General features: G+C 43.1%; 1 protein-coding gene across 1 annotated transcript in view; it reads left to right on the plus strand.

The window, feature by feature from the left end:
• The window catches only part of DNMBP (dynamin binding protein), a 534,728-nt gene that overhangs the window by 262,956 nt on the left and 249,163 nt on the right, over positions 1-22,609 (plus strand). The window contains exon 5 of the mRNA XM_078643534.1: positions 14,237-16,327. Coding sequence (XP_078499660.1) covers positions 14,237-16,327 — 2,091 coding nt within the window. The remainder of the gene's footprint in view (positions 1-14,236; positions 16,328-22,609) is intronic.

A 22,609-nucleotide genomic window follows, 5' to 3' on the forward strand; every position in this document is an offset into this window, starting at 1 on the left:
ACGGGTCTAGATGAGGCTCTTCTGTTTAATTTCACCTTATCTGATCATCAAACCTTTAGAGGCTGCCTAGTTTACAGGCCCCCAGGGATTAAAGCCCCATTTGTTACAGCTTTAAGTAACCTACTTGAAGTAGCAGTATGTGCCCAATCCTTTACTCTACTGGTGGATTTTAATTTTCACCTCGATGCGGCTCGGATCCAGATACGCGCGATCTGATTGACCTACTGCAGGGAGTGGATTTGAAGCAATGGGTCGGAGGCCCGACTCATAAGGCAAGACATACCCTGGATGGTATTTTCTCCAACCACCCCAACCTAGATATATTGACAGTGCATCCGGTCTCCTGGTCTGACCATTCAGCAGTCTATTTTAAATTCACTTTAGCTCGCCCCGTGAGACCTTGTAAAGCTAAAAATGCACCTAGACAGGTTAGGAAATGGAATAACATAAACGGCGAAACTCTGGAGGGCGTATTGAAAACATCTCTGGTGCCCTTCTCAGGGAATGTGGAGGAAGCCGCCACAGCCTACACTAATTGGCTCGAGTCAGCATGTCTGCAACTGGCTCCCCCCCCAAATTTTCCATTCCACGCGTTCAAACCCCTCCGCCCCCTGGTTCTCAGATCAGATTAGGGACCATAAAATCCTCTGTAAAAAACTGGAAAGAGCCTGGCGGTCAAATTACAGAGAGGCGGACAAAAGACTACTCAACATAGAGCAGAGAGTCTATAAAGAGATGATACGACTGGCAAAACAGGCTTTTTTCACGAAACGGATTAAAGAAGCCAGTAATGCCCCGAAGGAACTATTTCGGACGGTGTCAGCCCTGGTAGTCCCCAAGACCACAGAGATACCCCCCAGTCCCCAACTTTGTGAGAATCTCGCCAGCTTTTTCTTGGAAAAAGTGGAAAAGATTTTCTCTACTCTAGACAATCAAATTAGGACTCCCACCCCAATTACTGACTCAGAAATGGACAGCAACTCGGAAAAACTCCTCCAATTCACCCAAATTTGTGAGGAGGAGGTAGCGAGCCGACTACAGACGATAAAGTCGGGCTCCCCTCATGACCCCTGCCCTGCCACAATTGCTAAATTAACTCCGGCCACCATTGCAGCGGGTCTCACCCCCTGTTCAATCTTATGTTGGATAGTGGGGAATTCCATCCATCTTACCCCTCCTTAAAAAATCCAACCTGGATATAACCGAGATGAACAACTATCGGCCTATTGCCAGACTACCCCTCCCAGCCAAAATCATGGAGGGCATTCTAAACACTCAGCTGAGCACCTTCTTGAGGATAGGAGAACATCTAGATCCATCTCAGCATGGATTTCGGGCAGAGCACAGTACGGAATCGGCTCTGATCAAGTCTGTGGAAGACATAAAAAGAGTGATGGACGCAGGAGGCAGATCTGCTCTGATCCTGCTGGATCTTTCCGCGGCCTTCGACACGGTCCATCACAAGTTGTTGATGGACCGGTTGGTTGAAGTGTAGTGAGCAGATGGGTTCGTTCGATGCAAGGTAGGAATGAATAACAAGTCCCCCATGAAGTAAACCAAATGTTAGCAAGGCTGCCACAGTGTTCATCCCTCCCGAGATTCCGGGCATAGTGGCAGAGCAGGGCCCCAATCCCTGTGTTGTGCACCCTGCATGCTTTCTGATCCTCAGTGAACACGTCATGTCATGCCTCTTCCTATGTTATTGTAAGTGTGTCAACCAGTGCCTCCCTCCTTGACAAGTCTGACATTATATGGATGTAATAAATGAAAAATACTCAAATATGCTTATGCCCATGTGGCCTTTTTTGGGGGGAGGGGGGCAGGGTTTGAGGGCGAATTTTCAAAGAATTCCATAAGCATATCTAGAAATGTGAGACTTTCTCAAATTTCAAGGAGCGCTTATATGCTTAACCAATAACGCCTACTGAAAGGTGCAAGTACATATTTGCACATGAGCATTTTCTCTTAGTAACAATTTTTCTATACAGGGCAAATATTGTTCCATACATATTTTCCTTATGGAGAAACACATTGCCCTAAACCACACAAAACAACAGTGTTCTTTTTTCATTCCCACCTTGAAAACCGATATACCCCGGCTTTTGCTAAGATTATATCTACAAACGTTTTCAGGACAGGATTCTACATGCAGCAGTTTGATGAATATTCTCAAAGATTGCGTTTGGAGGTAACCATCAACTTTGATGGTAGACTTATGTAGGATCACCCAAAGTCCCATCCCATCCCAACTCCTGTTTTCTCACACAGATATTCCAGTTTATTGCCAAATAGTCTGGGTGAGCAGTTCCCATTATTGCATGCAAAGTGCCACCATTTGTTATTCTGTAAATGAGGAGCTGGTTTGTGTTAAGCAAAATGACAGGTTTTACAGAATCAGGTACTTGGTGTACAAAGACTTGTGAATCAGGCCCATCCATGTGTGATCTAACAATAAATATGGAACAACCATGGTTGACAAATTGACAACTTCTTCTTGGCATTCACGTCATTGAAATCTGGATGAGTTTAAATGACAGTCCGTCCATTGTTATATTATGTTATGTTATAGTCACTTATAGAGTGCACGTTCACCAGACGGTTTCATGGTGCTAAGGGCAGCTGGGAGAGAGGAGCAGCGGGATCTAAATTAGGTCACAATATGCTTGAGTAAATAGCTGTGTCTTAAGCAGTTTCCTGAACTGGACATAGGAGGACAGCGACCTCAGCTCCACAGAAAGGGAGTTCCAAAATTGTGGGGCCAGGGTGGCAAATCTGGACCCGCCATGCGTCTTGCGTTTGAAAAAGGGCATCGCTAACAGATTCAGGTGGGAGGATCACAAGTCTCGAGAAGGGATGTAGGGTTGGATCCTGGAAGAAATGTAGGTTGGACCATTGCCGTGCAGAGCTTTGAAGATGGTGCAATCCAGCTTATAAGCACTCCTCTTGGCCACAGGAAGCCAGTGTAGCTTCTTCATGAGAGGTCTGATATGCTGCCACTTGGGAAGATGAAAGATAAGTCTGGCAGCTTGGTTCTGAACCAATTCGAGGCGTCTCAGTTGGTAGGCTGGGATGCTGACATACAATGAATTGGCATAGTCCAAGCAGGAGATAACCAAAGCTAAAATAACCAAGGACAGAGCTTCCCTGAACAGGAATCTGCTGATCTTTCTTATTCTTCCTCAGTTGAAAGAAGCTAGCGGAAACCACTGAGCCGATCTGGCCGTTAAGTGACAAGTCGTGACAAATCACTATACCCAAACTTTTGGCGGAGCTGGCTGGCACAGGGGAGTTACCTAGAGAGGATGGCCAAAAGTTGGAGTGCCACGGGTTGGAAAGTCCACCTGTAAGTATCAGCTCAGTTTTGTCTGGGTTCAACTTAAGTTGGTTGTAGTTCATCCAGTCACTTATGAAGATCATGGTGACTTGAAAGTTATGAACAGAAGATGCTGATGAGTTGATGTCAAACACCAATTGAAGATCATCAGCATAGTTGTATGTTCCAATCTTTCTTTCTCTCAGAGAGGGGGTTAGGGGACAGAGTTACAAATTGAAAAGGAGGGGGGACAAAGAAGAGCCCTGGGGAACCCCGCAAGTCAGTCCACTTTTTCTGGAGGAGAAATTGCAAAGTCGTACCCCTTGGAACCGGTTACACAGAAAAGAGGAGAGCCACTTCAACGCCAAAACCTGGATCCCGGCATTTCTGACACGGTCGACCAAAATATTGTGATTGACCGTGTCGAATGCAGCTGACAGGTCCAAAAGGATCAGGGCTGGGGGGACACTCCTGTCGGCTCCTTTCCTAAGTTCATCCTGAACTGTCAAAATGACAGATTCCATAGAGTGGGCGGGTCTAAAACGTGCCTGATAGGAATCTAGAACTTGGCAATGTTCAACAAATGAGCTGAGGCAATTTGCCACATGAGCCTCTAGGACTTTGCCCAGGTAAGGCAACAGGGAAATATGGCTGTAGTTACTAAGTACCGACGGATCTGAGCCCGGTTTCTTCAAGAAGGGAAGAATTTCTGTGCTCTTGAGTACATCGGGTACAATTCCGACGCAGAGTGATTTATTAAGAAATGAGAGAGGGGGATCAGGGCAGATGGTGAAAGCTTCTTGAAGTACATGAGAGGGACAGCAATCAGTTGGAGAACCGGAGCCAACCTTTTTGAGTAAGTCAAGGAAGGTGTCTTTTGAGATCGGAGGGATTAGATCCAACCGATTTGGATTCTGGCGAATGTTTGAGACAGATGTGGGAGGCGTGGAGAAAGGTATACTGGCTTTAATGACCGCAATTTTCTCTGTGAAATAGAAGTTAAGGGAGTCACATAGGAACTGTGACGGGGCTAGCTTTGGCATGACCTTGTCTGGGTTAGAAAGCTCGTTAACTATGGAGAAAATCTCTCTAGATTTATTTGAAGAGTTGAGAATTTTATGAGAGAAATATTCTTCCTTGGAATGGAGAATCTCTTTTTTATATTCTTTCAGGAGAGTTAAGTACAAAGCCTTCTTGTCAATAAGATAGTGACGTCTCCAGCTGCGTTCAGCCTGTCTTAAAGCAAGTTTTTTGTTTTTTAAGATGTCAGAAAACCAACGTTGCGCATCATGAGGTCTCAGGATCTTAATTTTCTTGAGAGGAGTGACACGGTCGCTTGCCTGCTCAAGCCACAACTTGATGCTCTCTCCCTGGGTTTGAAAGGCCTCCTGAACAGGGGGAGGCGAGGCAGTTAGTAGTGCACCAAAGAGATCCATGTTCGCATGTCTCCAATTTCGTAACAGTAAGTTTGCTTTGGGTTCAGGTTTAGCGGAGGGAGCCATGGAGAGGGAAAAGGTTATAATATGGTGATCAGACCAAATACAAGGAGACATCGAGGGAGGGGAGATCTCAAGGTTAGCAGTCCATATTTGGTCTAGAATGTGCCCTTTTATGTGTGTGGCAGTCCTAACATGTTGGGTGCAATTCATCCCTGTTAGGAGGTCTGTCAGTTCCAGCGAGCTAGAGCTTTCCCTTACATCATCGGGCCAATAGTTAAAGTCCCAAATTATCAGCATTCTGGAATGGTCGATGACAAGGTGGAATGTCATTTCTCCTAACGTCTGGGGAAACGTAGGCATATGTACTTTCAGCCATTAACTTTAAGAAGATTATACTACCTCTGAATTTATGGCCACAGAATGTAATGTATAATCTTGAGTAAACCGTACGTCAGTTGGACAAAAGCTATGTCAGCCTGCAGGTTATGCTTCGTTTTTTGTTAGAGAATTTATTGCTCTCATTGATGTACAACAGTCTTGGATCAAACGCCTTTTAGGCCTGATTCAGTCTATGGTTAAAAGAACGTATACTCTGCATTTCTAGTCCACCTTGCAGAATGTAGACTTCCGACATGTATCAAAGAGCAACTCATGAAACAGGGCTGGCTTTAAAGTCTTCTCCAACATTTATTACAAGCTTCATCGCCATTCATTTTGCTTGGTTTTGTTAAGACTATTGCTCGAGCTTGGTTTTGTTAAGACTATTGCTCGACTTTGTACCACTTCATAGATATCACCCTCGAGCCTGCCTCCGGAAGAGTCCCTGTTGCCTCTTGTGGATTGCTTGATTCCACAAACCTTCATAGCTCACAGGGAATATAATATTTCTAGCTGTGCATTTTGACACTTGCACACAGGAGTATCATCTTATATTTAGCATTGTGTAAGACAGTCCTTTGCCTTCTAAATGCCAAATACTATTTGAAAATATTGTAACTTTGAGCAACTAGTATGTTTCCAAAGACCTATCGCCTGAGCCAGAAAACATGACTGGAATTATTGTTGCAACACTGACACAAGTTGGTTGCATCCATGTCAGGGTGTGCCAGCTTGCAATTTTGAGCCAGGCATGGACCTATTGTATGAACTTCAAGAGATCAATAATCGTACAAGGGAACTTTTTCAACTCTTGAACTACAAACAATAATCCTGCAGCCATTCACAGTAAACCTTCAGCCACATCTTCGTTGTTTGAGTTGCCTTTGTTGGAACTTCCAAATTCTTTAAAAGTTTCCAAGAAAGAGAAATATCAGGAAGTCCTTCTCTTCTTACAAGAAATAGGTGGATGGACATCACTGTGAAAACCCACAAACATGCTTTCTCCACACGCTTAGTTAGCACTGATTACTTAGCTAGAGGCCATGGAAACCACATGGTCTCCTTAAACTAGTTCTGCAATCGAGAGATATTGCCCAGTGGTACTAAACAGGCTTGTACCCAGCCAGGCACCTCTAGCATAGCAACAAATTATAAGAATTGTATGAAAGCAATAGTAAGTTGAACATCGACGAACAGTAGCGAGCAAAACATTCCTTGATAGGTGCTCGTTTTTATTTTGTACATTTTTGTAGGATACCACCGTAATTTTGATCAACTGTCTTTGTACCTTTGCTTTGGCACGAAACACATAGGCGGTTGTGCAGTGTGCACCACTGGCAGCTCTTGTGCATCCTACTCTGCCAGGGTTGTGTTCCACAGGTATCCTTTCTCTTTGCAATCCCCTAAAGAAAACTGAGTCTTAGGGGCTCTACCCTACACTAGTAGGCAACATACCTGTGCCACCAATCAACTCCTGTTCTGAGTCGCTGTTTGTTCTTTGTCACTACTTTCATCATCATTTTGATAAGTTATCATCTTGGAATTTGGGTGGTATCCTCCTATAGGTTTTGATCAAGATCTCTTTGTTATAGTATAGTATATGTGTAATGCACTGATAATGTGCAGTGTCAGTTCAAGCCCAGCAGAATGGTGCTCTTTGTCCTAATGAAGTGTACAGGCATTTGGTACTTACATTTCTAGTTTGGACTAAGGAGAGGATCTTGTCTCCACAGTAAGAAAAATACCTCCTTTTTTAGAGGTCAGGCAAGGTTATGCCTGCCTGCTGCTATTTGCTGTGTTTGAGTGCTTAGTTGCCCTGTTCTAACATCTAGACATCCAGTTCTGTCCGTGGACAATGTCGCTGCCACGTAAGCAATCAGGAAGCACCTCACTCGAGCACCCCACAAGCATAGATAACATTGAGTTTGTTTTGCTCTTGAAGAGGATGATTAACAACCTGTCATGCCCGGATCTGGTGGTGGAGGTGCCCCTGCAGCTGGGGCTGCAGTTGCTGCAACAACTGCTGCTGCTCCTGCCGAGGACAAGAAGAAAGAGGAGGAAAAGAAGGAAGAGTCTGAAGAATCTGATGATGACATGGGCTTTGGTCTTTTTGACTAAATGGACATTAATCAGACTTTTAATAAAGATAAAAAAACAACAAAAAAATTACAGGAAGTTACTTTTTCAGATTATATCTGATGGGCATTAAAGTTGATATATGCAGAAGTCATATTGTAGTGCATGAGTCCTGTGTAAATACCCCAGGTTTTTTGTGGGGGTCCTGTGCTTTCCTTTTGACTGCCTGATAAACTTGTCTTCCTCTTTGAGGGGACGCCACCTACGGTAAGACTTGAACATTGTTTAGACATGATTGTTCTGCTCCTGTTTGAACCCACAACAAAAAGTGGCATGAAACTGGTTTTCTAGAAGACCACTATATTAATGGTTTGAAGCATTGTAGCTTTATGGGGACATATCAGTCTTTTAGAACCATCCCTTGTTTATAAACATTGTACTCCGACTTCTGCGTAAACCATCAGATCTAACTTCTTGGGTGTTCTCTTAACCTAATGGACCGGGGCACACAAGATATCTCACAACTTGAATATTAGGAGAGCTCTGAGGTTCTGCAAGGAAGAGGATGCCGCAAAATCTCTCAGGTTATTTGTCACCCATAAAAAGAGGGAATATTATGAGCAAACCTGGTTCCAGGGCCTCCTCTCCTCTATTGACTCGTGAGAGTGGTGTGTTTGCATGTCCTGAGGCGGAAGCCGGGACCGATGCTGGTGACATTGCGACCTGCTGCTATTGTTGCTCTTATCTTTTTTTTAAAAGCGCTACATATCTGTTGTCTATTTTAAAATCCTTATTGCTCATTTGCACATTGTTTTAACATTACCGAACTGGAGACCATTCCCCCCGTGGGTCCCGCCATCTTGGGTGAGGAGCCGGCCGAGCAGACTAGTGCTCCGCCCCTCCCGCCCCTTCTCACATAAAATGGCACCCTTTCCTAGGAAGCGCAGCGGGCGCGCCGGACCCGCGCCTAGTGCCAGGACCCCTGATCTGATACTATCCGATCCAACTTCGCGGTTGATCTACAACAGTGATACCTTGTGGGCTTTAAGGGGCAGTACCAACCTGACAGGCTGCACTACTCTGGAAATGGGGGATGATGGATTGAAGAATCCTCACCAGTGCGCCAACTGCCTACAGGCTTTGCCCAGACTGTGCTGGAAACCTATTGCGCCCCCCAAGGCCTATGAGAAAATACCAGTAAGGAAAGAACACCCCTCTGTGAAGTGTCTACTCCTCGACGCTAGATCACTGGTTAAACACAGTATAGAAGTAGCGGATCTAATCCTGGATGGGGGAGTGATGATAGCATTCATCACTGAATCCTGGACCGATGCTGCCTCGGGTCCAGACATTGTTAACGCCACCCCACCGGAGTATGTCTGCTATACTCAAAACAGAGGAAAGAGGAAAGGCGGAGGCCTGGCTATTATCTACCACACCTCAATTAGAGGATCCTTTCAACCTGGAACCCACGGGTCTAGATGAGGCTCTTCTGTTTAATTTCACCTTATCTGATCATCAAACATTTAGAGGCTGCCTAGTTTACAGGCCCCCAGGGACCAAAGCCCCATTTGTTACAGCTTTAAGTAACCTACTTGAAGTAGCAGTATGTGCCCAATCCTTTACTCTACTGGTGGATTTTAATTTTCACCTCGAATGCGGCTCGGATCCAGATACGCGCGATCTGATTGACCTACTGCAGGGAGTGGATTTGAAGCAATGGGTCGGAGGCCCGACTCATAAGGCAAGACATACCCTGGATGGTATTTTCTCCAACCACCCCAACCTAGATATATTGACAGTGCATCCGGTCTCCTGGTCTGACCATTCAGCAGTCTATTTTAAATTCACTTTAGCTCGCCCCGTGAGACCTTGTAAAGCTAAAAATGCACCTAGACAGGTTAGGAAATGGAATAACATAAACGGCGAAACTCTGGAGGGCGTATTGAAAACATCTCTGGTGCCCTTCTCAGGGAATGTGGAGGAAGCCGCCACAGCCTACACTAATTGGCTCGAGTCAGCATGTCTGCAACTGGCTCCCCCCCAAATTTTCCATTCCACGCGTTCAAACCCCTCCGCCCCCTGGTTCTCAGATCAGATTAGGGACCATAAAATCCTCTGTAAAAAACTGGAAAGAGCCTGGCGGTCAAATTACAGAGAGGCGGACAAAAGACTACTCAACATAGAGCAGAGAGTCTATAAAGAGATGATACGACTGGCAAAACAGGCTTTTTTCACGAAACGGATTAAAGAAGCCAGTAATGCCCCGAAGGAACTATTTCGGACGGTGTCAGCCCTGGTAGTCCCCAAGACCATAGAGATACCCCCCAGTCCCCAACTTTGTGAGAATCTCGCCAGCTTTTTCTTGGAAAAAGTGGAAAAGATTTTCTCTACTCTAGACAATCAAATTAGGACTCCCACCCCAATTACTGACTCAGAAATGGACAGCAACTCGGAAAAACTCCTCCAATTCACCCAAATTTGTGAGGAGGAGGTAGCGAGCCGACTACAGACGATAAAGTCGGGCTCCCCTCATGACCCCTGCCCTGCCACAATTGCTAAATTAACTCCGGCCACCATTGCAGCGGGTCTCACCCCCTGTTCAATCTTATGTTGGATAGTGGGGAATTCCATCCATCTTACCCCTCCTTAAAAAATCCAACCTGGATATAACCGAGATGAACAACTATCGGCCTATTGCCAGACTACCCCTCCCAGCCAAAATCATGGAGGGCATTCTAAACACTCAGCTGAGCACCTTCTTGAGGATAGGAGAACATCTAGATCCATCTCAGCATGGATTTCGGGCAGAGCACAGTACGGAATCGGCTCTGATCAAGTCTGTGGAAGACATAAAAAGAGTGATGGACGCAGGAGGCAGATCTGCTCTGATCCTGCTGGATCTTTCCGCGGCCTTCGACACGGTCCATCACAAGTTGTTGATGGACCGGTTGGGGGCTTGCGGAATTCAAGGAAAGGCATTGAAGATCTTGCAGGCCTTCCTTTCCAGCAGGACTCAGACGGTGGCCCTGGGGGACTTTGAATCACGTCCATTTGTGCTTCCCTGCGGAGTTCCCCAGGGGTCTTCCCTGAGTCCGACCCTTTTTAACGTGTATGTCTCCACCCTAGCGCCTGTGATTCGATCCTTTGGTTTTAATCTTACAGCATATGCAGACGACACGCAGATTGTGGTGTCGCTGCTTCCGGGTGAAACAGACAGGTTTAGAGGCTGTATGCGAGAGGTTGGTAACTGGATGGCACAAAACTGTCTTAAGCTCAACTCAGCAAAGACGGAAGTGCTGCTTTTCGGTTCCAAGGACAACTTCTGGTCCCCAAGGTGGTGGCCAGAAGAAATGGGAACCCTTCCCTCCCCAGTGGCGAAGGTGAAAAACCTGGGCATACTAATGGACGAATCACTGTCCTTCAAACCACAGATTAATGCTTTATCCTCAACAACACATTACTTGCTTAAAACTGTTCGGAAAGTTCTACCATTTTTGGCGGTAGAACATAGGAAAACAGTGGTAGCAGGACTGGTGCTCTCACGCCTAGATTACTGTAAAGGCCTCATGCTGAATGCCCAACAGGGTTTACTAAACAAACTTCAGATCCTGCAGAATGCAGCCGCTCGCCTGAACACGGGTACCCCTAAGTTTGCTTCGGTAGCACAGGATCTGGTGAAGTTACATTTGGTTGCCAGTTCGCAAAAGAATAATTTTCAAAGCACTCTGCGTGGTCTTCAAGGCATTGCATGACCTCGGCCCTCTATGTATGAAGTTGCTTTTCCATTGGTACAAGCCGGCAAGATCCCTAAGGTCTGGCGAGCAGGCGCTGGTAACAGTCCCAAGAGTTAAGAAAGCACGCTGGGGGGGGGGGGCAGGAGCTTTTCCCTGGGCGTGGCAGTAGCTTGGAATCGATTGCCACTAACCCTCAGACAGTCGTCGGATCTTCTATCTTTCAGAAGAGCGCTAAAGACCTGGCTCTTTACACACTAAGCTCCCATGCCCTATGGTCAATTAGTTAGCGCCAGGACACCTCCGGGTAACAGCACGCTCTAAAAATGTGGAAAATAAATAAATTATAAATAAATAAATAAATTAGGCAGTATAAGTATAAGCCAGTGCATCTTTGGTTGCTTTCTTGGGAAATGCACCAACATTGCTGCTCTCTGGGCTACGTGTTGTACTTTCTGCAGGAACTACCTCTGAATGCACCCAAAAGCAGGGCTAAGAGTACAGAGATGCGGAGATGGCTGGAGGCCTTCAGTTTGTAACTACTGATCAGCATTGTTCCAAGAGCAAAGGGCTTGTGACCAGTCTCTCGATCAACCCTTGCTCTGTAAAGTAAGTGTCATGTTGGGTCTTACACAGTAAGGAACATGTCCATGTCTGAAAACAATCAGGAGGCAGGCAGAAGTTTCAGAACATTTACTTTTGTTCAGAAATAATGGCATTTGAGCTTGGGAATGGAGAACACGTACACGTAGATGTTATTTATGAAACTGTGACACAAATGCGTGGTTTGCATCAGTTTTAAGAATGCCTATGATGGAAAGTGAGCAGTGATGGTTCTGTGGTGGAGGACAATCGTGCTAAACTGTAAACTGTGTAAGATCCTCAGTGCTGCAGTGTGAAATAGCCGACTCAAAAGAGCAGGAGCAAGGGGTCTGACTCTAGAGCAGAGCTGAGCTTTTCTTTAGTGGCAACCAGTTGGTTGTGTAACAAATATAGACTGTTGACCGCTAAGGTGGGTGATAATTGTATACCAGTTTGACTGCACACGTTGTTCATCATTGATACTTAAGGAATGGACAAGTAATAGCTTCCTGAGCCAGATCAAGAGTGGAAATTCTATCCCCTGATCTATAACAATGGCAGCAGGGAGGTGCCAAGATTAAGTGGCATAAGGATCAAAGGTCCACAGACCATCTGCTATGGAAGCAAGTAAGGAACTAGTGTAATATCGACTGAATGCAGAGATATGGTGTATGACCGTTGAAGGAAGTTATTGGCACGCCTGCCAATAGGATGGCCATTGGCATCATCTGCAGGTGTTCCCCCAAGGCCAGTCTTTATCCTTATGTAGAATACTTAAGATGGGTATCTTACCTCACATTAGGTGATAAAAAAGGGTGTAACTCTTCCACTAGATCTAATCCTTATAATCAGATGAACAGTGACAGCAGAGTCACCTACAATAACTCCAACAAAAACTCCCTGAAACCGAGACGCTTGGCAGTACAGCCAATTGTGTTTTCTGTCATCATTTTGTTTGTGTATGTTATGATGCTAAAAGTGTATAGCCTGCTTATTTGACTTTGGTTGTTTACGTGGTTCTGCTGGTCTAATAATTTGTTTTCCCACTACTAATTCTGTATATAGATTCTAGACCATGTTTGCTCGTCAAATCTAGCCGTGACTGCTGCCACTGTCTCCTGATCTTGAATCGTCACACATATTGAGGCTATAAGTTTGAAAATAATAGGTGGCTCCTTTCGTATTTTTGATTCAGAACCACTTAATACCCGAAGCAGTCAGCGAACCCCCTCGCTACCTCTTCCCCTGCTTCAAAGCGCTCCAGACTTCAGCATGCCAGCCAATAATTGTTAAAGAACTGAAGACCATTGGGGGGTCGTGCTGGGGTCTATGAGATAACCATTGATACATCTTCATCCTAACAATTACTTTAACACTTGACTCACCTTCTGATACTGTCCCCGTGGGGCAAGTGTTATAACACCTAGAAAGAGGAGGCCGGTTTAGGTGCAGGACTGGGGACATTCTGCAAAAGAGTATCTTATTCTGTGTTATTTCATTCTACATGTTGACTTCTGCATTGTGATTTATTTTTGGCACCAGCCCAGCAGTCGTTTTGAGGCTTTGTTACCTGCCCTTGTATTGGGATACCAACAATGCTTTATTTGTGCTTTGGCCTGTCCGTATACAAGCAGGCGGAGGCAAAGTCAATAGGTAATAATGAAAAACAGTTTAATTCTAGACCACTGTAAAATGTCTGCACTTAGAGGGATTTGAATACCGAATGTACTAAACTACCAAACGTAAAGTACTAGTACATAACTGAAATACTAATGTGCTGTTCCAGGGCTTCTGTGTGGATTAGTCATACATAAAATGAAAGGAGAACGTATGATATGACTGAGCCACATTGTGTTTTATTGTAATTGTATTCATCTAGAGATGTAAAACACTTACAAGGTGTTAAGCTTGAAAAGTCATAATGAATTAAAAGAAAAATTTTACTGTTGCCAGTTGCTAAGAGACGAGCACCTAGCAATTCAGCCAAACCAAAGGAAATGTTTAGTGCCGGTGGCTTACTCCCTCTCCCAAAGATGGACTCTCACCCCTGCTGAAGACAGAAATGGGGAAGTAAAAGTGTTGCAGCATCTTTCTTAAAATGTCCAATGCAAACAATGATCTGACTCATTTTATAATGTTAACTGATGTTATTAGAAAAGATCCCACGCAGGCGACTGACACTTTCATGTTTTCTACCCTGCCCTCTTCAATACAGTTTACGTGTGTTTTTAAGATTTGGGGTTTATATGAGTGAACAACGCTTTCAGGGAGTCAAGAACCCTGCACAAGAATGGGAAGATGCCCAAATAACACGGTCAAGCTCACGAGAGAGAGAATCACAGAAATAGAGATAAAACAGACCAGAGTAAAATGTTGGCTTGGAATCACTGTTATCCTCCAGAATAGGCCTTGCAAGTTAAACTGATTAAATATTATCCTTCCCACATTTATCCCTGGGGAGTATTACTCTAGAGTATCAGAGTGATAGTGAGCTCGGTTCAGGTTTTTTTCTCCACAATATATCTCTGCAGAACATTTTTTCTATACACTGAGAGAACATCCTCTCTGACATAAACAAATTAAAGCATTAGCGATGAAGACTGTGTTCTGTTATGTATGACTACATTCCATAGGCCACTAAAGATCACCTGCTAGCAGTCAATGGTGCATTAAACGAACGGCTGCCTTAATTATTGTTTTTCTTTATTTTGTAGGAGACCTGGTGGTGTTGGAAGGAACTCGAGCATCCAGCTGGCTGCAAGGAAGAGACTGTAGAGGATCAAAGGGTATCTTCCCTTCATCATGTGTTGAGGAGTTTTATCTTTCCTCAAGGAGCCGACAACTTTCGCGTAATGTTTGCCAGGATCTGCCCAGTTATTCCTTGGGCCAGGCCAGAGCATTGCTGGGACTGTCTGCTCAGCTTGAAGAGGAACTCGACTTCCGGGAAGGAGATGTCATCACTATCACAGGGGTCCCAGAGCCTGGCTGGTTTGAGGGAGAGGTGAAAGGAAGAAGGGGCATTTTTCCCGAAGGCTTTGTCGAACTGCTGGGGCCCTTACGAATGCCAGAGACGAAAACAAAACCTGAAAACAGTGGGAATTATGATGATGTCAGTGCAGCAGACATGACTTCGTACCTTTCTGAAGGAGAAGAGGAAGTAAGAATGGAAGAGGAAGTAAGAATGGAAGAGGAAGACGAACAGACGGGGACCTATGGCGTTGCCCTCTATCAATTTCAAGCACTTGAGCCAAAGGAACTTGATTTTGATGTGGGAGATAGGATCAAAATCATTAACACTTTGGAAGATGGATGGCTGGAAGGGGAACTGCACGGCAGACAAGGGATATTTCCTTACAGGTTTGTAAAGATTTTGCAAAGGGACTCTAGTGAACATCTGGAAAAGACTCCTAAGGCCAGCATCAACGAAGATGCAGTGACATATCCTGTAGAATCCCCTTTACAGACACAGTACTATCAATCTAAACATTCACCAACGATGACTGCAGACAGCTGGAGCTCACAAGGTTTCTTTAAAAATGAAAGCCTAAAGCAAAAATCTACGCCTCAAGTCATAAGTCGTACAGATAAACAATTAATAAATGCAGGAGTTGGACACAAATCCTCATTTTCCAAAGTAACAGGCTTTCCGCCAAATAATGCTGAAGAATGTATATGTGATGTTTCTCCAAGGCCTCGGTTACCTCCTCGGCCAAAGATACAAAAAAGTAGGACATACTGCGAGTATAATGACAGACAGACTGAACATAGAGAAACACCTGTGTCTACCCCAAGGCATCGCAATGCTCATGTGTCGGAAAGCAAATATGAAATGAGCTCCAACGGCACACACAATTCATTGTATTCAAGAGTGGCACATTCTCCTGTTAAAGCCAAGGAAATTCACAACCGTCATGGTTATGGTAGCTTTTCTGGGCAATCTGGAGATGCTTTTCATCAACAGAGTTCGGCATACCAAGACCTTGCCAACTGGGTGACTGATCAACGACAAAAAGCAAGAAGACATTCCAGTAATTTCAGTGGCCAACAGGAGGGGCATGGTACATGGCCGGGCAGTAAAGTAAGTGCATCAGAAGGTCCATCAGAAACGCTCTATGAAAAGAACGGCAGCTATCAATGTATTGATCTTGACTATAAACTGTCCGAACAGCTTTTTCAATTTGAGAAGAGTTTATCAAATCCAAGAGCAGAGGATCGTAAGAAAGTCACAAGGCGTTTTTCTATTCTGGACTACAGCTCAGAAGGAGATATTGTAAGAGGCTCCCCACAGTATGCCAGCTTCCAAAATTCGCAAGAAAGAAGAAAAGGTCTGAGGCCCCCACCTCCTCGGCCCAACAGTCGATCAACGACATCTCTTCATGTGTCTGGCAACGAGAGTACACGAGCCACATCTAGTCAGAGTTCCTCCCCGCCATTTGTAATACGTCCTTCAAGGCCAGCTCCTCTTCCTCCTTCGAGTCAAAGAACAAGCATATCCCCAACGCCACTGCCAAGGAAGGGATCTCCGCAATGCAGTTCTCCCATTCAGGAACTCTTGGATGACTTGGGTGATGCCGAAGAACACAATCCCCAGGATCTAAAAGAAAAGGATTCTCCATGCCCCTTCCTGATGCTACGAATAGAGGAAGTGGAGAGAGACCTCGATGTTTACAGTAAGACTCGGGATGAGCTGAGTCTAATGTTGGAAGATGAGCAGGACGAACTCACAAGAATAGAGACCATAGAAAACTTGGAGTTCTGTGATTGCAACATTGAAAACCTCAGTGTTGAGCTCCAGCAATTAAGAGGTAAGATGCGGAAAAAGCAATTTGTTGTTATGGTCCAATTCTAGTATTCCAGCGGGTGAACCTTGACTATTATTATTTATTTTTTGCATTTGTATATCATGTGGGTACAATATGAACACCACCACTCTGAATCATAAAAAGACCCCAGTACATCATACTACATCTCACTATGAAGACCTAAACACATCTTTATAAAAAAAATACTGTGTATTTCATATTTATTTTTGTAGAGTTTATATTGAAGCCTGAAAGTTGAATTTAAAATAAAATTTTGTGTTTTTCATGTATCCACCAATACCTGAAACCAATAGTTCTCAGAGACCTCTGTATAGTGAAAGATTAGAGAGATCTAACTTGTGTGGAGGTTATATACAAATATGTGCATACTTTTTTATAATGGAAATGCATACTGTCCAATTAGCAGACATTTGAGTTATTTGAACTACTGCTGAACATTACCAAATAGGAAGTACTCTTTGAATGCGCATGTCAGCAACACTGAAAGGTAAGTCTACCTAGAAGGAAATCGGAAAAAATCCTGAACTGCCGCTGCCTCTGCAAGAATAGACTGGATGACACAAACTTAGGAATAATTTCTTGCTTAGTTTTCCCCTCACAGCAGGACAGCATTAGTTTTTTATATTTACATTGTTTAGTGTGTTGGAGGTATGCTTTTGCAATACCCAGGATTCTTATGACCAGGTTGGAGTTAAACTTCATCACTGAATCCCACTCTCCAGTTTGAGATATATTAAACCAGTGAGTTTCCAGCCTATTCAGCTTTCCACCATTTTCCTGGTTTAGTCCTTTATTTGCATCTTATTGTTGAATCTTCAAGTGGAAGATCCATGCATAATGCTGGAAAGTCATTTACTAAGTGGTCATTGATGGGGATGCCTCTTGTGTTTTTTCAACACTTAAAGTTACAAATTGTGTTGACTGTAGTCTGCTCGAGATACAGGATACATAAAAAAAAATACAAATGTACACTCATGCCGATCTTGGAAATGAAGATTGCTGGCTGCATTTAACCAATTCCCCATTGCAAAGTCCACACCTAATTTCCTCTCGGTACAACAGGTTATTATTTTTTGTCTACGTTTTTGCATTATCAAGAGGGACATTTATTATTATATTCTCATAGTGATTTAGTTTGATTTATCGCCGGCTGCAGAAGGATAAAGCCAATTACAAATGTTCCACTGTGTGCTATCCGCTATATGTTGTATTTATTAATGTAAGGGAATTCTTGTGTCGTTGCTAATGATACAGTGGCAATAATACACAGAGGTATGGTTTCTTAATAGTTTTTCCCGTTTCCTCCTGTTTCTTTCATCATGAGTGGAGAGACTTCTTTTCCCAATCACATATATGCAGTAGTCGAAGTGCACAAGTATGGGAATTGTGAAGCTGGGCCAATGAGGGCGGGGTGAGTGGGCGTGGCCAAAGGTGTGTCTAAAAAAACACAAACTATTCTGTCATTTTTTTCGGTCTTTCACCTTCGGGTAACTAGATATAAAATAACACACAGCTTAAATGAAAATTAAGTGAAGTTATGTTAGTCAGTGGGAAAATGCACTATTGTACATTATGAAACCTCTGATGGTTAATGTACTGCAGCAGAGAGCCACAGAATTGAATCCTAGTTGGGGTAGTGGAGAATACCGGCTTGTATATGTTTAGTGTTACAATGTCCCAGTCTGTGTGAGAAAGCAATGTGAATAAGTCCTTGTTTTAAACTTGCATTACTTACAGTATAAGATAGACTGCTGAAAAATGTGCAAAAAGGTTTAAGATGAAAAAGTCCTTCCAAAATATTGATTTTGGTAATATCCAGACTGTTCATAGTGCATTTTTGTTATAATTATCTTTTGTAAGTGCACATTCCACAGCTTAGCTGGTAGCTAGCTCCCTTACAATACCTCTCAAAACAATAAATGTGTGTCATCAGAAAGCTTCAAGTGATTCTATCAATTAAAGCCAATACTGGCTTCCAAGGACCCTTTACTCTTGCAGATTAACTAGTTGCGCACATTCACATTTCTATTTGGCAAGCAGGAACCCTGGCAAGAAGACTGCTGTCTGCCCCTCCCTCAGTTTCATAGCACAGGAGACTCCCTGCCTTACACTTACACAGTTGAGGCATTTCAACTCTTAGTAACCGTCCCGGGCGGTTGCTTTTTCATAAAACAGTAGGGGAACTGTTTTTCTTAAATTTAAAAACTATGCGTACGTAATGCCCCTCAGATCTCCCCCACCCACCCACTTCGACCACTGCACTTACGGTGTTGTAACATTAAAGCAACTTCTTGCTGTTAGTTTTTTTGATTATTTGTTGGTGGTTTGCACCATTTGGGTTTTCAGCCACCCCTACCTTCATTCTAACAGTGTCATTCTGAGGGAGATCTCAGACTTGACGTTTGTCCTGTCAAACTCTAAATGCTTTTTTAATGTGCTATTAACAAATTTCAGTGCTTATCCTTTAGTGTTTTCAATACTGTGTTTGCTTTCACGCGGCACTGTACATAGTCGATCAGTACTGCTCAGATAGTGAAGAATGTTTACTTCTCCCCTAAGACGGGGTTTTGCAGATGAGGTGGGGATAGACCAGGCCAAAGCGGTTCGTCCTGTGACAGCTCACCTGAGCATCAGGTATTGATTCCTGCCAGAGGGATGGAAAATAGATTTGCAGCAAGTTTTGCCTATTGAGGGGAGAAGAAATATTAAATCATACAAAAGCGTATGCTAATGTTTTGCAAAGCATATGCTAATGGTTGCAAGGAGTATTGTAAGATTTGGAGGATAAACAAACGTGTTATGCTTCGTGTTCACGAGACACCTACATATGATGTCCATATTATCTTAAACTTTCATATGTTTTTCTATGAAATAATTATAGCTTAGCACTGCTGAGGTAACAGTATGTAATTACAAGAGAACCACATACTATTTACAGATGACATAGTAGTACCTTTAAACAGTATAACATTACGGGATTAGAGCACAGTATTTGCAGGTGATGGTATGTTATTTACCGAGCCAGATGTATTGTTCCACCAGTATTCAATAAACACTTTACAAGATGTAAAGTGCTATTTTCATTGCACACCGTAGCAATAAAGTCAAATCACTCTGTAGCATTTTTAGAGACTTGCATTGTATTACCTTCCTTCATTGTCATTAAATTGTCGTATCATCTTGACTGGCTCTTTAGTGTCAGGAGGATGCCACCATTTAATGTATTTTACAATAGTGTTTTTCTTTTTCCCACTGCCATTCTCGAGTCCTCAAGCTTTACATTCAAGTGTAACTTCTCTCTAAGCAGTGCCAGTGTTTTTATGGCTGTGTTTCAGAATTCTTGTATTTTTAGTACTCTGATTTACTCGGTTTCAGTTTTTGTCTTATTTTCCTATTGCGGGGCGTGCGCAGTTGTGAGTGGGGAATTTGCTTAATATCACATCCTCCAGGTAGATGGGCTTTCTGTCACAAATCATAAGACTGCAAGTATTGTGTTTTTTTGTTTTGGAGGAGATCCGACCGCCATTAGTGAATGGAATTGTTTGTCTTTCTCTTCATGGCTTTTACTGAATCCTTCTGGTGTTCAAGATTTCACGAGGGCAGACCCGTAATTCTTTGAATTGAACATCTGGATTCAGGATTGTTTGCCTTTCAAGCAGTCATATTAAGGCCATCTGCAGCATCTAGCAATTCAGCATTGAAGTCCTTGTAAAAAATCCTCATTCTCAAGGAAGCACACTTGAAGGCTGTTTGACCAAGAAAGGTTGGGCTATAATTTGAACATGGGATTGAGTACAATGGTCATTTTAAAATGATTTACTGGTATTTCCATCTGCACCATGCATAAATTGCTCATGGCTTAAAATGCAAGAGTAGCACAAAAATGATATCTTCCCCTTGCCTCACGTCACTCCTTCATTTCTGCTGTAGCTGTAAGTTAATGCCAACATAAATCCAAGTAAGTTACTTGCTCCTGTTCTGTTCCTCTTTTGTACATGTAAACCTCATTTCCAGTGAGTGTCTTTGGGCAGTCTTTTAAAACTTCCATTTTACCTATGGTAACAGATAGTTTTGCAGTTGTGACACTCAATCACACTTTGTTCCGATCGAAAAGCTCTGTGAATGTGTGTTGAAAGCTGGTCATGCTGTTGAGGGCTTTAACACCATGTCTTCATTATCCTAGAAATTTGCCATTAGACCGGTTTTCTGAAGCTGGACATTGCCTTTCCCTAACCCATTTGGGTTTAAAATCTGCCACATTTCTACTAAACCCAGGTACAACCTTTTATCCTTTTTCAACAGCAAACCATTTATTGTGAAAAATACAAAAACCTTATGATTTACTCTTGATAAAATTCTAAATCTCCACGTTTCATTAACAATGTTTCAAGAGTTGCACATCACCTAATCAGACTCCGCTGGGAAATCAAGTATCTTATCCCTCCTGACAACTTGAAAACTGTGGTTTTATCGCATGTCGATCTCTTGTCCACTTTAAACTTGATGTCAGCCCGTTATTGAGTGGCATCCCCACTACTAGCCCCGTTGAAGGCAGCCCCAACTCCTGCCGCATGTTTACTCACTGGTTCCAGTAGATCTAAACACATCTCCCCAATCATGTTTACACTTAATTGGGTCCCCTATTTATTCAAGGAGTACTTTTCATGTTGGCCTGCATAGTTTTCCAGGCTTTTATTAGGGGGTTCTGCCAGCAACCTGGCTTGCAAATTTCCTTTCTTAAGGGTCACTCTCAAGATGTGGAACACAATTCTTCCTGCCATTAGGAACAATCCTTCCCAGGATAACTTAAAAAGATTGCTTAACGTTTTCTATTCCAGCAACATCTCCCATTGTAATGAGGTCGTATCTACCTCAATAAAGTCACTTGCACAAATAAACTCTTATTCTGATGCCAGTAGTATCAGATCATCTCATAGATGTTCTACTGCAATTTGATCTTTCTTTGTTCTACCTTCTGTTATATTTTAGTGATGTTGTTTCTGTGACATTTAGGTAAAGTGCTTACCTGCCTTGGGCATCTGGTTTCTGCTATGTAAAACCGCATAAATACATTAATTAAATGTTTTCTTCTCAGTCAATTTTAGGGGTTTTCTCTTTTAACATCATCGACATAAGATTTCTGTAATGGATTCTTTTCCTTTTCAACTCTTAGGATATCTTCTTTCATGACTTGTTACTTTTTGTTATATTGACATTTTGAAGTTGTTACATGTAATTGTTTTGACATTAAATAGTATGCCTGTTACAGCTAGGTAGTGCATATATCCAGCAAACTCAACAACTCAACATTCTATCCTCTGGACATATCGTCAGTTTCTTTTGCAAATGCAGCACTTGTAATAAGACTAGCACCAGCAAACGCAAAGCACAAAGAAATTCTGTCACCAAATTAACACTCACTTATAACTAGCCCACACTAGTTTTAAAATGTGACGTCACCGAGCACCCACACAGTTTGTGTTTCTCAAAGGCTTTTAATCACTTTGTTTGGGTTGTGTGTCATTGCCTGCCTCTGTAAATGTACCACTTCGAGCAAAAGCTAAATTAATGCGCATGCTAATGTGTTTAACAGTAAATGAATGCCCATGCCAACAAGTACCAATTAAGCAGGTCACCTGTCAATATATCAGTGATGCCTGACAAAAGGAAGCCACAGCAAAGGTTCAGTGATTGGCCATCCCATCTGGAAATCTAGAACAGTCTTCCATGCTCTATATATATATATATATATATATATATATATATATATATATATATATATATATATATTAGCCCTCAGGGATTTGAACAAACACTTAGAAAAAAACTTGGGTGTGTACTGTTGATCTAAAGTATTTGTATTTGTACTTATTGAGTGCTCTTACTTGCCCCTTGGAGGGCTTGAGGGTGCTACGGAGTACAACGTTAGTTTGCGGCATTGCTCACTTTCTATCTCTGTCCACATTCTGATAAGACCTTTTCACAAAAGGTACCTAGGATTTGTAGTGGACTGATTTTACCACAGGACCTGCCGGGGTACGCCTGTGTTTAGCTTTAGCACCGGCAGTAGGATAGACATTAAGAGATGGTAGCGCAGAATTATGGGGGTCAATTAGAGTGTGGCGGAATGGGACAAACTTTCATAAATTGTAGGATGCCTCATCCTCCACATCTGCAGTTCCCCTGCTTTAGAAGTGGGTGAACAGTCATGTTTTCCACTTCAGATCCTCTGGCTTCACCAATGGAAACAACCCACTGGTGGCC

Source organism: Lissotriton helveticus, chromosome 5_1 (assembly GCF_964261635.1).
Source record: "Lissotriton helveticus chromosome 5_1, aLisHel1.1, whole genome shotgun sequence".
NCBI lineage: Eukaryota > Metazoa > Chordata > Amphibia > Caudata > Salamandridae > Lissotriton > Lissotriton helveticus.